Source organism: Chinchilla lanigera, unplaced genomic scaffold (genome assembly GCF_000276665.1).
Source record: "Chinchilla lanigera isolate Chin_1 unplaced genomic scaffold, ChiLan1.0 scaffold00025, whole genome shotgun sequence".
Taxonomy (NCBI): domain Eukaryota; kingdom Metazoa; phylum Chordata; class Mammalia; order Rodentia; family Chinchillidae; genus Chinchilla; species Chinchilla lanigera.
The window spans coordinates 20,102,046-20,118,205 of NW_004955426.1; the positions used below are offsets into that span (position 1 = coordinate 20,102,046).

The 16,160-nt window shown below is 42.6% G+C and overlaps 1 protein-coding gene across 1 annotated transcript in view; it reads right to left on the reverse strand.

Moving 5' to 3' along the window:
- Positions 1-322: 322 nt before the first annotated feature.
- Positions 323-16,160, reverse strand: part of Agxt2 (alanine--glyoxylate aminotransferase 2) — a 40,229-nt gene continuing 24,391 nt past the window's right edge. The window contains exons 10-14 of the mRNA XM_005386191.1: positions 14,186-14,318; positions 12,412-12,503; positions 9,750-9,899; positions 4,235-4,333; positions 323-1,284 (exon numbers count right to left, since the gene is read on the reverse strand). Coding sequence (XP_005386248.1) covers positions 1,177-1,284; positions 4,235-4,333; positions 9,750-9,899; positions 12,412-12,503; positions 14,186-14,318 — 582 coding nt within the window. The 3' untranslated portion in view covers positions 323-1,176. The remainder of the gene's footprint in view (positions 1,285-4,234; positions 4,334-9,749; positions 9,900-12,411; positions 12,504-14,185; positions 14,319-16,160) is intronic.

Here is a 16,160-nt window from a genome sequence, read left to right on the forward strand (position 1 = left end):
AAATAAATATCCAATCACATGCTAAGAAAGTTATTTCTCTTTCTGTTCTCTATTTGTGTTCAGGAGAAGGCCTCAGTTTGCCAGAGTATTTTTAACATGCCTCACTCTCTGACCTCCTTTTTTGACAAAGAACAGCTTTCAAATAGAAATGGGTTGTGTTGCTTGTATTCACTCTTTTTTTTTCATGGTGGCCTTCTATTTACAAAAAGTGGTACTGATATCTAATTATTGTTATTGTAGACAGTACACTCTTAAATACATCTAAGTAAAAAATCAAGTTAAGAAAAGTGTTGTAAGTTCTAAGACAAGTGGTACACATATATGGGAGAAAATCTCTGACTTTTTATTATAATAACTAAAGTATGGGAAGTTCTGAACTTGAGAAAGAGCCTGAGGATTTGGGTCAGGGTGAGGTAACAGCAATGGGGAGAGAGAAGAAAGGAAGGCTGTGATAGATGTTTATGAAAGTCAAGGTGGGGAAGTTGTTATTGTCCTAAAGTATTTCACGCATCATTTCATAGGATGTTTTTGCCCACAATAAAGCAAAACTTAAATCAGAAAAGGGAAATACAATAATATGAATTTATTACCGTATCTCAAGTAGCCTAGAGGCAGGGTGGTTCCAGAATTGGTCGTCAGAGGTTCGCTGATATCACTAAGTACTGCGGCTGATCCATCTTCTGAGTTCAGCAAATAGGCTGAATCTTCACGTTCCCCAGAGAGCTAATGTGGTTCCAGGCATCCCATCTTGACATATGATGTTTTCAGTGCAACAAGAAGATACCTTCCTGACCTGCAGAGTGGAAGGTAAAGAAACCTTTTCCTCAAGGGACCTCCATTGAAAGATTTTTCCTTTAGGAGTCATTCACCAAAAAAATGCCACAAATACATTTGTACAGTGATTAATGCAAAGAAAAATCAGATTGCCATAATTACACTAGACTAATTGGGTTTTCTTCTGCAAGCGAAAGATAAAGATCCTTTCCCAGAAGGGGTTCTCATGTGAACAGGGGCTCTGTTAAAAACATGGTGGAAAGGCAGTCAATAGTGTCTTGAACCACTACCCTGGAGAGCTGCAGGCTTCACTCAAGTATCAGTGGTTTTGAAATCCGTCAAATTCATCCTTTCACATAAGTAGGACATTCTTGAGACTTGTGATTTATTGTTTCCAAACATTTACTTAGCTCTTCTCTCCAAGTATTGGCTTAAGGCAGAACGCAATACTTCCACTGCAAAGTCAGCTTCGGGTTTAGTGACACACATCGGGGGCACAATGCGGAAGGTCTGCGGGACAGAGGAAAACAGGGCAGCTGATCATGGGAGAATCAAATACGACAATATATTTCTATGAAAATGTTCATTCCATTCTTATACCCTTCCCCAAAGGCTCAGAGCTGTCTTTCCTACTCAACTACGAATTGCCCACTTGTGCCCTTAACCCCAGATACTCCCATCACAGTCACTCTGGGTAACAGCCTTGTGCTCTCTTGCACCTTAACTGTTTTTCAGCTTCCCCTCAGCCTACACACAAGTAGGTTTAACAGTCTCATGATCCAAATCCAAACCACACCAAACAAGAAGCTGTGCAAACCCCTGGCTCCTCCTAGCTGCCGTGCAATTGCTATCTTGCTTTTATCCAAACATTAAAAAGACAGGTAGATGTTCACTGGCTAATATTTTTCACTCTACCCTTCCCTGCTTGACATCGCAGTTTCCGTAGTCATACAGTTTACAGTACTATGGTGTAGTATAGTTTTCTGTCACCATTCTGACACCACTATCCTAAGTGACCTGCAAGGTGTGCATTTCTCAGCCCTTTAGCTTCCTGGTCTTCTCTGCCATGCTCGGCACTGGACCTTCCTTCTTCCTGAACCTCTCATTGTCCCTCTTCCAGAATGCCACATTCTTCTAGCTCCCCTCGCCTGAGTATCCTTTTCCACTTCCCCTGGGCACCTTCTCTTTCTCCCACTAAATGTTACTGTTATGTAGGTTTCTGCCATCACTGTGCGTCTCAGCGAGTCTCCAGGCTTCCCCTGAGAAGCCTTCATCTGACCACCTTTGTGCTGATCCAACCACCAAGCTTCACCTTAGCCCTTTCCCCAAGCTGCACACTTGAATACAGAACCAGATGTTCACACGCCCCTCAAATGGAGCATGTTCAGGGATGAACTCATTCGTGTTTACCTTAAACCAAGTCAAACATAAGGGATTTGTCCTTGACTCTCTCACTCTTCATACCCAAGTCCTGTGCACTTTACTGCCAAACTTATCCTCGGAGCAGCTCCTCTGTCCTCACTACAATTGCTCGAGTTCAAACAGCATCCTCTCCCCACGCGCACTCGGACTCGCTGCCCTCAGGCTGGTTCCCTTAGGTTCATCCTTTTCAGAGGACAGATTCAGAAACCAGACTGCCTGAGTCTGAGTCTTGATTTGCCACGTACTAGCTATGTAAATTGGCCAATTTACTTGACTTCTCTGTGCCTATTTTATAAAATAAGGACAATGGCAGTACTTACTTCCTAGGCTTGTTGAGGGCGTTAAATGAGTCAGTATGTACATGCAAAGTGTTGAGCACAGTACCTGACAAGCGGAAAGGGCTTCTGACTGGATCCACTCACTGCCCCCAGCCACACCAACCTGCGCTGTGTGCAGTCATTTGCACCCCGCCGTGTTTCTATGTGTGCTTCAACTCTCTGTGTCACTGGTTAAGGTTCTGCTAACCAGGAAGGATGGCCTCACCATGCATTCTCTCTCCTCCTGTAACACCTCTTTTTATACTTATAAATGAACTTACTACATTGTACTATAATTTCCCATTTATTATTTTTCCTCTTTCATCTACTCTGTGGAGGGACCAGATTTTATTTATCATTGTACTTTCAATTCCTAGCGTACCATTTGCTGCTTAGCACTTATAATTAGTGTTTGCCAAGTCATAGTAGCTAAGCAAGTGAACAACTGTTTCCTGTCTGTATGACTTGTATATCTGAGATTTTAATAATTATGTGATTTGATTGGTTCAAAAATATTTATAGACTTTATATATTAAATATTTATAGAGCTTGCTTGATTGGTTCAATTTTCTCTGAGAAGTATGAGGCAAGAACTGGATATTTCATATCCATAGAAATCATGAGAGGCAGGGAGTACAGAAGAAAACGGAAGGAGGAGTGTTTAACTTGGTGAAAATATTAAATGGCAGTTAGACAGAAGTTCTGCTGTGGTATTGCACAGTAGGTGAATGTAGAGAATACTGCAGTACATATTTCAGAAACGTAAAAGATTTTGAATATTCTCACCACAAAGAAATGCTGAAGAGATAGATATGCTTGCCTTAACTTGGACATTACACTATATAGATATAGATATCTATGTATGTCACGCACTACTCCATAAGTATGTACAATTATTGTGTATAACGTTTTTAAAAAAATGTTAAAAAACGGGCACGAAAGTTGATAATGGACAAGAACGGTTTGAAGAAGTGCAGAAGTTACCCTCACTCCTCAACATTTGCCCTGGAGCCTGTCCCCGTGGAGGTGCTAGACGGCTTGAAAGATTTAGGGGCAAGTCCCGTTTCTCAGAGCAGGACCCTCCTTTGCCCGCAGGTGCGGGGAGTTCAAGTCCTGGCTGCGGAGCACGAGTTGGCTTTTCTCGGAGGGGAGCAGGGACAGCTCCTGTCTGAATCTTCGACAGAGAAGGGTAGGAGTGGCCGATCTCGAGGCCACACCCAGGATGACCACCGCCTCTCCTGAGAGGGTCGGCTGGGCCTTCCGGGACTGTGAGGTTGCTCCGCACCGCAACAATGACTTACGTTGAGCAGATTCACAGAGTCTGAGTCAGGGCACAGTTAAGAATGGCTGAGATTGCTTAACAGTGCTTTAACAGGAATGATTGCATTCAGAAATGAGACAAATTTTTTTATTGCATAACTTTTATGATCCATTTAGTCAAACGTACTGTACGTAAATCGTTTGGTTTGGCGGTACACTGTATATACACCTGTATTATCTTTCTCCTACAGAGCTGAGCTACTCAAATCATTTTACCATAGCTCCCCCTAGTGCCCAGACGGTTTCACTGCCCTTTAAAAAAAAAAAAAGTACCCAAACACTTTCCTAGAAGTGGGCGAACTGCCCTAGCGCAATCAGTGAAGCAAAGCCGCCCGCACCAACTCATCAGGAAGGCACCAATTTAAAGTGCTAGGTTAGACGCCCATCTTTTTTTCTCTTACCTGAGAAAAAATGCCACCTCTGCCCAACAAGAGCCCCATGTCTTTGCAGTCCTCATGGATTTGATTTACTTCTTCACGAGGAAGAGGCCGGCGGCTCATCTGTGAATGCATTTAAAAATTTTTTTTTCTACTTGGCGCCTGAGTGGTTAGAGGAATTATTTCCCAACAAGGAGAGAAAAATCCCACCAAACCAAAATTCAAGCAGTCCATGTTCTGGAAATTAAATAAAGCTGTGAATTGCTGGACGAACTCTTTGGAGGGTATTCTTAAACATACTTGTTTTTATTCCACTTCCTCCCAAATCTCCAAAGACAAAATGTAGTTCCATGGGTACAGTCAGGGAATCTTGGCTTTGCTAGTGGCTACCTTGGGAGTTTGGTTCTCACTAGATGATTCGGAGTCTGTTTTATTTGTATTGAAATTCTCCTCAACTCTTCATGGTGCTCTGACCATGTACAAAGCCCACTTCAAAGTTCAGGGACTGACTCAGCAATAGCACAAGCAGCCCAGGATTCTCCTGGGCCACTGCTGGGAGCGGGCCTCATGTTCTCTGCTTGTGAAATCTGCTCTGTCTCTCCCAAAACTTCATCCCACAGGGTCAGGAGGCAAGAGGCTCTGTCAGATCTCTACGTGGCTGATATAGCTCCCCCACCGGAGGGCTCAGCCATGCCAGTACTTGTCGGGGACATTGGGCTGAGCCCCACCATTTCAGTCTATGAGCACAAACACCTTGCACTAACGAAGCTGTTTCAAGTCTGACTGTACCTACATTTCCCGGAAACCTTTCACAGTACAAATATTTGGGACCCATGTTAACCAAATGAAAGTATTTGGAATAGCCCTTAGGATCTATATTTTAAAGATCCTCCTTCCAAGAGCCCTCAGGACTGCTGCTGCCCACGTCTCCCCTCTTCCCTCTGTAGACCAGTAGGGCAGCATCAGCCCTGGGCCTGGTTCTCTGAGTTTAGGCTTCAGACATGATTCTTACCCATGGCTCAGCCTCTGCACAGTTTTCTCCAAGGCACTGAGCTCCCTTTTTCCCTCCAGGTTCCTGTACACTTTCCCTCCGGGATCTGTCATCCACTCTGCTCTTCCTACCAGCCTTTCAACTCGCTCCCAAATCCTCCATTCTTTGTAAGGCATTGGTGTCTGACAGCACGGTGTGACTGGGCTTCCTAAGGATGCTTTTCTCTGTGTCTTAAAGCTTTGTGATAAGGAAAGTAACATTCCAACTTTCAGACCATGAAATAAAAGCGGACCTGGGGTTGGGATGGAGGAGGAGATGTGGATCCTCTCACTGACCTCAGAAGCCCATCATGAACCCTGCTTGCTCCTAAAGTTCTCCTCTACTGGAGAAAGAAGACTAAAATAATTTAGGGCTGAACTGTGAGAACTAGAAACAAGTTAAATGTGATTAGAGGGACCAGAGGTGGGGGGGGAGGGCCACTGGAAGGGGTTTCCTGAGGGGAGGATGAATTGGTGAGAGGCTCCCCCAGCTTTACAGATCTGAACAGGTAGAGTCTGGCCTCACCCCAGTGCTGGTTTGGGCCAGCATCGTCCATGTTTTCTTGCCCATTTTATTCCATTCTCACTTCAAATGCTATGAGTAATTGAACATTTTGTCTGCATCCCACATAGACTGGAAACTGAACGAGGCAAAGCCACAGGGCATCCTGCTCAGGGCCCATGTTCACCCCTGCATCCCAACTGCTTGATAATGAAGTGGACACATTAGTAATTTTTTTTTTTTTTTGGTTTTTCTCCGGTACCGGGAACCGAACTCACGACCTTGCGCTTGCCAGGCAAGCGCTTTGCCGCTGAGCTAAATCTCCAGCCCCTCATTAGTAATTAAACGTCTTGTTGGGCATGTATTGTAGCTTTATATTAATCTTTTTGGATTTTTTTGGTAAATCTACATTTAAACAATTTTAAAATAATGTATGACTACTGAAAAAGTTAAATGATATGAAAGTTCATCAAGTAACAATGAAAAATTTCCCCTCCTTCCATTTTATGCCTAGGGGTACCTGCTGCTGATAAGTCGGTATGATCTGAGCACTTTTGTGTGCATGAAGACATTTTATGTATAAGCATAAAAGTATTACACCTACTTTATAATGTTCTGCAGGTTTCTTTCAATAATTTATACAGTATAACCCCATGGAGTCGTGGTTCTGAAGCAGACCCCCCACCAACTCCAATCAGTATGCTTCAGTTTCTTAGTCACCCAGGTAATAGCTCCTATTCCAGTTCTGGTTGCACCTATCTCTTAGAAATGGCTGGTCACTGTAATGGGAAGCTGGTCACTATGATGGCTCTTGTATAAGTCAATTCCCGATTGGCAAGCCATTCTGCCTCTGTACTTCCTGCTTGCTTATCTCATAGAAGCCCTAGACCAACAGAGATCATGGCCTTATATTTGGGGAAGGATCTCGACCAGTGCCCGTCTATGTAAATAAATCTGCCTTCAAACCTTGGGTGTTCCTTCAGTGTTTCTACTTGCCATTGCAATTCAGAGTTTGTGGACTCAGTTGTTCTCAGATATTTCCTTAGAACCTAACTAATAATTGTTTGAGGAAACCCCTAGAATTTCACAGAGACCGCATAAATCCTCCACAATTGCTTTTTGGTAGGAGGTTTTCAAGTAGCTAATCCGAGAGCGTTACTCAGTTCTCCCTGCTGTTAATCGGCTGCTGCCTGTAACCCATCTCTGCGGATGCACCAGCATCTCCACATCATAACAGGTTGCTGTGCTGTAGCTATCTCCACAGTTCTTGGTCTGAGATCCCGGAGATGCTACCAAAATGCTCTGCACCTTGTAAGGCTTTATTAATACATTTTATTATTTTATTAAATTAAATTACATAACTGTGGAAGACATAGCACATGTAGTGTGTAAACCATAAAAATAGGCGCTAGAGGTATTATCTGGCCATATCTGAAATTTGCAGTTTTTCACAATTCACGGGTGCTGTAGGAACATAGCCCTCATGAATTTCGAGGGTCTATTGTGCTATATCTTGGACATCTTTCCATGAGAGTATATTTCTCTACATAGTTTCCTTAAAGATGGCCTCATATTTTGTTATTTGCCAGTAATTTTTCCATCTCCTATTACCGAACATCTAGATTTATTTCCAATTTTTTATGACTATAAATAATGCAGCCGACATTCCTGTTCATATATATCTTTATATGTATTTCTGAGTATTTTTTAGGACACATTTCTAGCAGTGGAACTGTAAGGTCAAAAGGTATAGACATTTCCAATTTTGATAGACACAAAGTGCTGTCCAAAGGGTCGTACCAATTTACATCCTCACTTATAGCATATGGGGATGTTTATCTTGGGTTATGCTAGACAGCACCATTGCAAAGTTCTGGATGCTGTAATTACATAAATGCAGCCTGAAGTGTTGCAGGGATGTGAAACCAATACACAAAAAACAAAGCACTGTTTGCTTTCTGACCTCAAGAGCATACAAATTATTTAGGAAAATAGGTTATTCACACATTAAAAAACTGAGACAATAAATGCATGGTAGATGCCTTAGACTGAGTATTTCTACTCCCTGACCCTACCACATCCCTCTCAGTTTCAGTCATGAGGATGGAACCTTCACGAATGGAATGAGTTGCCTTACAAAAGCCCAGAGAGCTCCCTTCTCCCTCATGATGTTGAATTTTCGGCCTCCAGAGTTGTGACGAATACATTTCTGTCATGTATAACATACACAATCTAAGGACCTTTGTTACAGCAGCCAGAACTAACAGAGTGGAAGAGATCTTTCTAAAGGAGCTCCTTGGACAGTGAGTACATAAGGAATTCTCTGAAGGGCAGGGCAGGGCCCCTGCATGGGGAGAGGCAAAGGTAAGCTTTTAAGAACAGGTGTGATGCGGAACTGGGCCTGGGTACGTAGAGACAGAGAGGAGGGTGCTACTCCATGCTGGAGGACAAGTCGACAGTTGGGCTTAAGAGAATGAATGGTATCGAGGCGACAGTGAGTAGAACTGGGGACTGGAAAAACAGGGATGCAAACCGGAGCCCATGCTTATGTGATACAGCAAAACAAGAGAAAAAGAGCTCATTCCGTAGATACTGCTTTATAACCTGTTTTATTTTTCTACCACGTAGTTTGAACATCTCTCCATATCTATGCCGTGGTAGTAGGGATGCACTATAATTTAAATTTTTCAATATCAGTAGTCTTTTGGGAAGATTCTGTTGTTTTGCTAGGACAAAGTTCTGATGAACATCTTTGTTTGTATGACTTCAACCGTGTAGAAGTTGTGTTTGGAACAGCCCCACCCCTCCTCTCCCACTGAATTACCATCTCTGAATTCTTGCCTTTGAGGAGTGTAGATAATCTTGAGGGTGCTCCTGGGGTGGGGACTGGGATATGCTTTTAAAGTAACCTTGTACTGGACCATAGCTGAAGATCTGGATAGGGCAGCTTAGGAGCTATGCGCTTCATCTCATTTATTCTTTGTTTGTTTTCCTGTTGTCTTCCCTTAGCTTTCATATCTTATTTAATTCAGCCAGCTTTGTACTGGCTTCGCCATATGGCATTCATGGAAGAGTTTTATATCCATGGTCTGGCCTGAATAGTAAAACAATTGAGCACTAATCCCTGTACAATAGTATGGTAAGACCAAATATGTAGCAAGAAATTAGTCAAGGTACAGTGGATCCTGTGAAGAGAAATTAGGGATATGAGGTTGGCCCAGGGACTCTTCTCTATGCCAAGATTTCTGCTTCTCTGGTGGAAAGGTCTGATTTCCTACTGGCAGGGACTCCAGGGTCAGCAGCAACAGAAACAGACAAGCAGTGTGAGGATTTGAGTAATGAGGCCAAGAAGGTCCCCAGAGGAGTCACAGGTTATTTTGTAGTATTCAGGCTGGGGGTGAGGAGAGGGGCAGAGGGTGAGAAACAGAATCAGTGCTCTTGGGAAGAATGATGCTAAATTCATTGCTGTCATATTGAGTTCAGGATCTCAGGGGGTACATTCTTCCCTGGTTACTCAGGAGATTGAAACCATTGAGAAACAACCGACCGATCAGTCAGTCAAATAAGTATAAAACCCAATACATTTTTAACATTCTCACCCCAAACTTTCCCATGACTTTCTCCTTTTTCCTTTTTTTCTTTATTTTTCTTTTTTTTTTCTTTATTTCCGCTAGCTCTCTCCACCAGCTTTCCCAGATAACTTCTTCCGTTCCACATATTTCCAAATATTCATTCATTGCCCATAGTCTTTACCTACTCTGGTAAGAGCAATACCAGCTCTCCTTTCCAAGTTCCAGTTCCCCCCACCTCTCAGAATTCCCCATGAGCTACTAACGTTTTCTTCATACTCATTCCTCCCTACTCATCTCACAAGGGCCTTGCCAAGCCTTGCTGTCTGCAGATACTTCCTCCCTGAAAATGAATGAAGCATGCTTTGAGCTGATGCTTCCCACACTAACTCCTACTGACCCTGAGCAGCCACTGAGAGAGCACTGGATCAGGACCTACCTTATCCTGCACCATTTCGATCCCGATCATGAGGCCTTTGCCTCGGACATCTCCAACAATGTCAAACTCATCCCGCAGCTCAGCAAGCTTCAGTAACATGTAGGTACCAACTTCTTGACTGGTTTCTTGTGCTTTTTCTTCTTTAATCACCTGTTGAGGGAGAGCACCAATGGCAAAAGTTCTAAGAATGACTGAGAAACTCAGAGATACATGTCCATGATGTTTTTTTTCTTTTTGCAGCATGTGAGATTGATCCTAGAACCTACATAGCGAGCTACATACCCAGTCCTGTTTTATATTTATTTATTTTTATTTTGAGACAAGGTCTCACTAAGTTACCCAGGCCTGAGCTCAATCTTGTGTTCCTTCTGCCCGAGGCTCCCAAAGTGCTGGGGATTATAGGCATATGCCACCATGTCCAGCTTTCATTGTCTTCCTAATACCTTAATCAGGGTAATGGTTAATACACTGTGTCAACTTGAGAAATTTAGAAGTTTAACTAAATGACTCAGCAGGGAGCCAGGATCCTGACTTTGTAAACATCCTCATCCTGTGCAAGAGGAAGGCATGGAGATGGTGTGAGTGCTGCACCCACCCTGGGTGGGGGGCTGCTTACAATATAAGGGAGGGAAACAGGCTTGTTTTCTCCCATTTTTGCTCTTGCTGCTTTTGCTGGCCTCTCCCTCCTTGAGCTGTTGCCCCTGTGCCCTGCCACCCTGCCTTGGAGCCAGCTGATTACAGACTGAAACCTCCACAAACTGTGAGCTAAGTAAACCTTTCCTTCCTTAATTTTGGGCGTCAGGCATTTTGTCTCAGCAATAAGAGACAAGTAACTAAGACAATCAGACAAACAGAAACCAGAACAAAGTCTAGTGTACATACACCATGAGCTAGAAAAAGATTTTTGTGTAAAGGATAAAGTCTTGCAAGAAAAGATGTTTCCTCCGGATACCTCCTCCTTTCAGGAGTGAGTACAAATTTAGGAAAAAATATGAGGTGTGTCTAAGCATTGTCAGTAGCACACATTTTAGTAATTCATTATTTCCAGGCTTTGCTGAGGACTAAGATACAGATCTAAAAATGACAAGCGTTCTGAGGAAAGAACATTTCCTTCCTGTGGGGTGGTGATTTTGTTTAGTAGCCTTCAACCCGACACAGGCTTTCGCAGCCCAGGGACCTTAGCTTGGAGCCTGGCCTCTTTAGCCAAGCTGACCTCTTTTAGTGCCCAGAGAAAGCAGGGCACCTGAAGATATAAAAGGATTCTCACTTAAATTCCATTCACGGAAGACACCTGTGACTCTTGATAAGCCATGCAAAATACACTGCATTTATATTAGGTGACAATGCTTGCATGACTCCAGGTGAATCTTAATGTTTTTAAGACCTATTGGCTTACTTAAACCCTTCCTACCTTCTAAATTGGACGCAACGGACATAATAATTTTTTTTTTTTTTTTTTTTTTTTTTTTGGTTTTTCTCTGGTACCGGGAACCGAACTCACGACCTTGCGCTTGCCAGGCAGGCGCTTTTGCCGCTGAGCTAAATCCCCAGCCCCAACAATTTTTTTTTTTTTTTTTTTTGCGGACATAATAATTAACAACAACAGCAACAACAAAAGAGCTGGCACTGTCTACAAAATGAAATAAATGGGGCTGGGGATTTAGCTCAGTGGCAAAGCGCCTGCCTGGCAAGCGCAAGGTCGTGAGTTCGGTTCCCGATAACGGAAAAAAAAAAAAAAAAAAAAAAAAAAAAAAAGAAATAAATAATATATTTTTTTGTGTGCTGGGAATCGAACTCAGGATCTCACACTTGGCAGGCTAAATGATATATTTTTACCATCAGTATCTCATCTCATGAATTAGTCATATTTGAAGATAAGTAATTAACAAAGGCAACCTTAATTTATTTTTATTTAAAATACTTTAAAATTTAATTATTTTTGAAATAAGTACATCATGTTCATGGTTCAAAAATCAGGAAGCATGGAAGTATAGCCACTAGGATGACTCTTGCTGATCCTCAACTTCAAGCAAGATTCCCTTGCTACAAATAACTACTGTTATTGCCCTTTTGGACATTCTTTGAGAAATATGTCATACTTAAGCAAATGGTATTTTTTCAAGGGCATTTAAAAAGTAGAAATTTTAAACAGAAAAATTGGCTGTCACCATGCTTAATCAATGAAATAGGGCTGAACAATTGTTCATAAAGCTGAATTACCTCATTGTAATCAAATAACTTATTTTTTCTTTAGTCTTTTAATTTATTACAGCACAACAAAAGAAAGGAAGGAAAACACTTACACAATACAAGGCCAAAATTAAACTAGGAAGGTGGAAGAGAGTTATTAAGTATTCATAAAATGCTACTCAGATAACAGAACATTTTCCATGGCGTCCCCTGGCTAAGGGAATCCTCATGTTTTCCATGTATATGAAGGTAATTATATATATAGATCATATATACAGATTACTTTTTGTCCAATGTTTCAATTACCCAAAGTAGATCTTTAAAGGGGGGGAAGATAATACTGCAAGTGTAACTGAAGTTGATGCATTACTTATTAACTCTCCACTTTAACACAACGACAGAGTCATGACAATGTGTGCGGCTTTGAAAAGGAATTTTGTGAAATGTATGATGTGTGACTGCTGGAACGCACCTCAAGCACAGCGGATCCGATGGCACAGGCCATGGGGTTCCCTCCAAAGGTGTTGAAATGGAGCACACATTTAGCCAACGATTTGGCAATTTCTAGGGGAAAATAAAATGTGGATAGAGTGACACGTTCCACCCATCACCTCCATCACACCACTGGGACTGCATACATATTCGCATTACAGACAACCTTTTTCACTCACCTAAGAGTGGATGTTAGGGACTGAATTGTATGTGCTCAAAATTTATCTGGGTAAGCCTAACCCTGAATGTGACTATATTTGGAGATTGTGCCTTTAAAGAAGTAACCAATGTTACTGAGATTGTAAGGGCGGAGCCTTCCTCCAATAAGACTGCTGATGTCCTGCTATTAAGGACACCCCAGCATGCTCTCTACCTCTCTCTTCCTTGTGCATACACGGAGAAGGCCGCGTGAGGCTCTGATGAGAAGGAGGCTGTGTGCCATCAGGAAGAATCACTGGAAACCCGCTGTGCTGGTGCCTTGATCTTAGATTTCTAGCCTTAAAGTCTGTGAGATAGGGCTGGGGATTTAGCTCAGCGGCAAAAGCGCCTGCCTGGCAAGCGCAAGGTCGTGAGTTCGGTTCCCGGTACCGGAGAAAAACAAAACAAAACAAACAAAAAAAAAAGTCTGTGAGATAATAAGTGCCTGCTGTATAAACTCCCCAATCTGTGGTACTGTATCTTGGTCTGCCACTCTGAGCTAATATAGTGGACAAGGAAAAAGAGTTTATTGACTCAATGAGAAGTTTGATCACAAAACCTTTAATGTGTTGTGTAAATTTGAAAATGCCATACAATTTGACATATAAGAATTTACACAGAATCTTCAATTAGCTAAACCTTCTTTTTGGGGGAGTTGTTTTGAGACAGTCTTTCTTTGTAATTCAGTGTCTATGTAGTCCCGGTTGACCTGGAACTCACGGCAATCCTGCCTCAGCCTCCTGAGTGATTACATGCATGTACCACCATGCCCGGTTTTTTAAACCTTTTCTTTTGAATCTTACTCCTAAGACTAAGAAGGAAGTGCAAAGAAAACAAGCTCATGTTTACAACATAAACCCGTAGTGTTTTGGAATTATATTATTTACTGTATTTCACTTTCCTTGTATCATGCATTTTTGTACCTTTAACATTCAATAAAAACACTGAGCTATCACAAGGCACTTAATTATTTAGGAGCTCAAATACATGCCTTCTACTGGTGGGAACTACAAATGTAATAATCTAAAGATTTTTAACAATCAATAGTTCCTAAATAATAATACCCTGAAAAACCTCACTAAAATGGAAAATACAGATCTAGTGTCATTTCATAGACTGTTGTGGATAAGTGAGATGTAATGTGCTTGGCTGTTTTGTTGATGAGACATGAATTAACCAAGTGACATAGTATAAATCTTGAGCCTATAGGTGATTGCTGTGGTAAGACTAAATAACCGTGTGTTTCTTGCAGGAGCATGATTTTGGAGGAAGCTTTAGGGTAGGTTTTGTGGCATATTTTCCTACCCCTTGTCAATGTAGTGGAACCCTAAATTTAATTGGAGAATTGGAGAATTAGTTTTCTTTACAGAAAAGGGCTACAGAAAAGGCTGCTTTCTCCATCTTCCCCCAGACTGCGTCTCTTTCTCATTGGCCTAGGAAATGCATCATGTGGTTTCCACCACCGGCTCCATCCCCTGAGAGTTTCAGCCCACATGCTTTACACCAGTCCCAATGCAGGAGGCCCAGAGGCAGGCACAAACTGGCCCAGGTCCTACCTTGAGTGGTCACAACGGCTGCCATAGGAAAGCCATTACCAATCCCTTTAGCCATGGTGACGATGTCAGGTAGAACTTCATGGGTTTGGAAGCCCCAGAAGTGAGAGCCCAACCTTCCAAATCCCGTCTGCACCTGATGAAAACAGATTCAAAACCATTGGAAACCTTTTAAGAGAAACCCCAGCCCAAGAGTCTCTGTTCTCTTCCTCAGCTTCCTCCTCCTTCTGGTCCTCTCTCTCTTCTTTGTCTTCCTCCCCCTCCTTTCTCTCCTCCATGTCATCGCCACCATCCTTGTTCTGTCCCTCAATCTGTGTCTAAGTCTTTAGGCACCAAGACAGTTTACTAGCTTGCTGCGATTTTGGATCTGTTCTGTAAGTCTTCTGCATCTTGGTTAATTCACCTGTCAAGCAGAAATACTAATCTCAGTACATCACAGGGCTGTTATGAGCATGATCTTAATAATGCATATGAAAGGTTCATTATGATGAACCATTCCTAATAAGCGTTTCCTGTGTGCAGGGCAGTGGGGAAAAAGTGGAGAAGCTGCTTCTGTCTCCGTGGGAGGAGCAGGAGTTGCTGTCTGTCCAGTGCGCCACCCTGTGCAGATGGGTTGGGTGCGCTCCTCCCCTCCTGAGCACTGTGCTGTGAGAATGACCAGCGGAGGTGCTGAAGTCAGGGTTGAACTTCCTACTTTGGAAATTGCCAGGGTTTGGACTGAAAGTAGACCTTAGTTTTTGTGCATGCTTTCCTCTAGAAGATCCTCTTCTTGCCTCTTCATCTCACTAACTTTCTGTCTTTGAAAACCCAGTTTATGGTCACCTGGTCTACGACAGTTTTCCTGAGCCCAGTAGGCCCCCACTCAAGGCAGTCTAGCCATGTTGCCATCAGAGCCTCTCACATGGACTGTCATCGCCAACATACGTATTCGCTAGCAGGGACTGTGCCTTATTCCTCATCTGTCCACAACACCTAGCAGAGCATTTGATACAAAGTGCACACAGGGTCTGTAGAATGAATGAAGGAGTGGCAGAAATATCTAATTGAGTAAAGCCTCATAAACATCTCCATGCAACTTACTGCCAGAGCCTTTATGGTGAAGGTTCTTTGGTCTCTTCCTGGCTTCGTGTCTGTCTCACTGTGCATACACACATTCTAGGGTGGGATAAGTGTGGGCACCTGAAGCTCATTCTAAATGCAATTAAAGTAACACATTTTTTCCTCAGGCTTTTTGTCATTTCCTCTACTCACTCTAGGCTGTTGTACCAAAAGCAGATTGCAGAGGTTATTCTTTGATGACAGTGACCAATGCAGAGGAAGAGTTTAGATACGGGTGAGAGACAGATGTGGGCTTGAATCCTACGTTTCTTGCTCCCTAGTGATAGGTCTCTGGGAGAACTGATTATTTGGTCCAAATGAGGTAAGGTAGGAACATCTATGCATTTTATCTTCCTGCCTGTTTTCCTTTTTTCACTCCATCTATGTAAATGCCATAGATAAAGGGTAAAATTGGTGAACCATCAAATGCCTTGGACAAGGCATGAAGTGATGTAGAAGGTTACCCCATGTTTAGTCATCCAGGAAGAATAAGTTTCATAGCATTGGATGTGTAATAGGGCAGAAATGGAGCACTGTAAGATGTCCAAATCCGAACGTCTTTGGTGATGCGTATACCCAGAGGGCACAGTGGCTGGGTTGGCTGGGGGGGGGGCGCGCTCTGGATGTTCATAGTGCCTAAAAGCAGTCAACATCACATTCATTAGACAGTCGTTCTGAAGGTTACCCTGTGTGAGCTCGTTCTCCAATTATGTTCTTGAAAGTCTTGAAGCCACATCTCCTAGAAAATTCTGAAATTCATATTTTCTTTGAATTCAGCCTACCTTCCCTTTAATTAGTCTATGGCAGTTTTACTGTGTTCTGATTTTGAGACTAAAGTTTACCATCTTCCCTGATTTAGCTAACTTCACAATGATTGAAT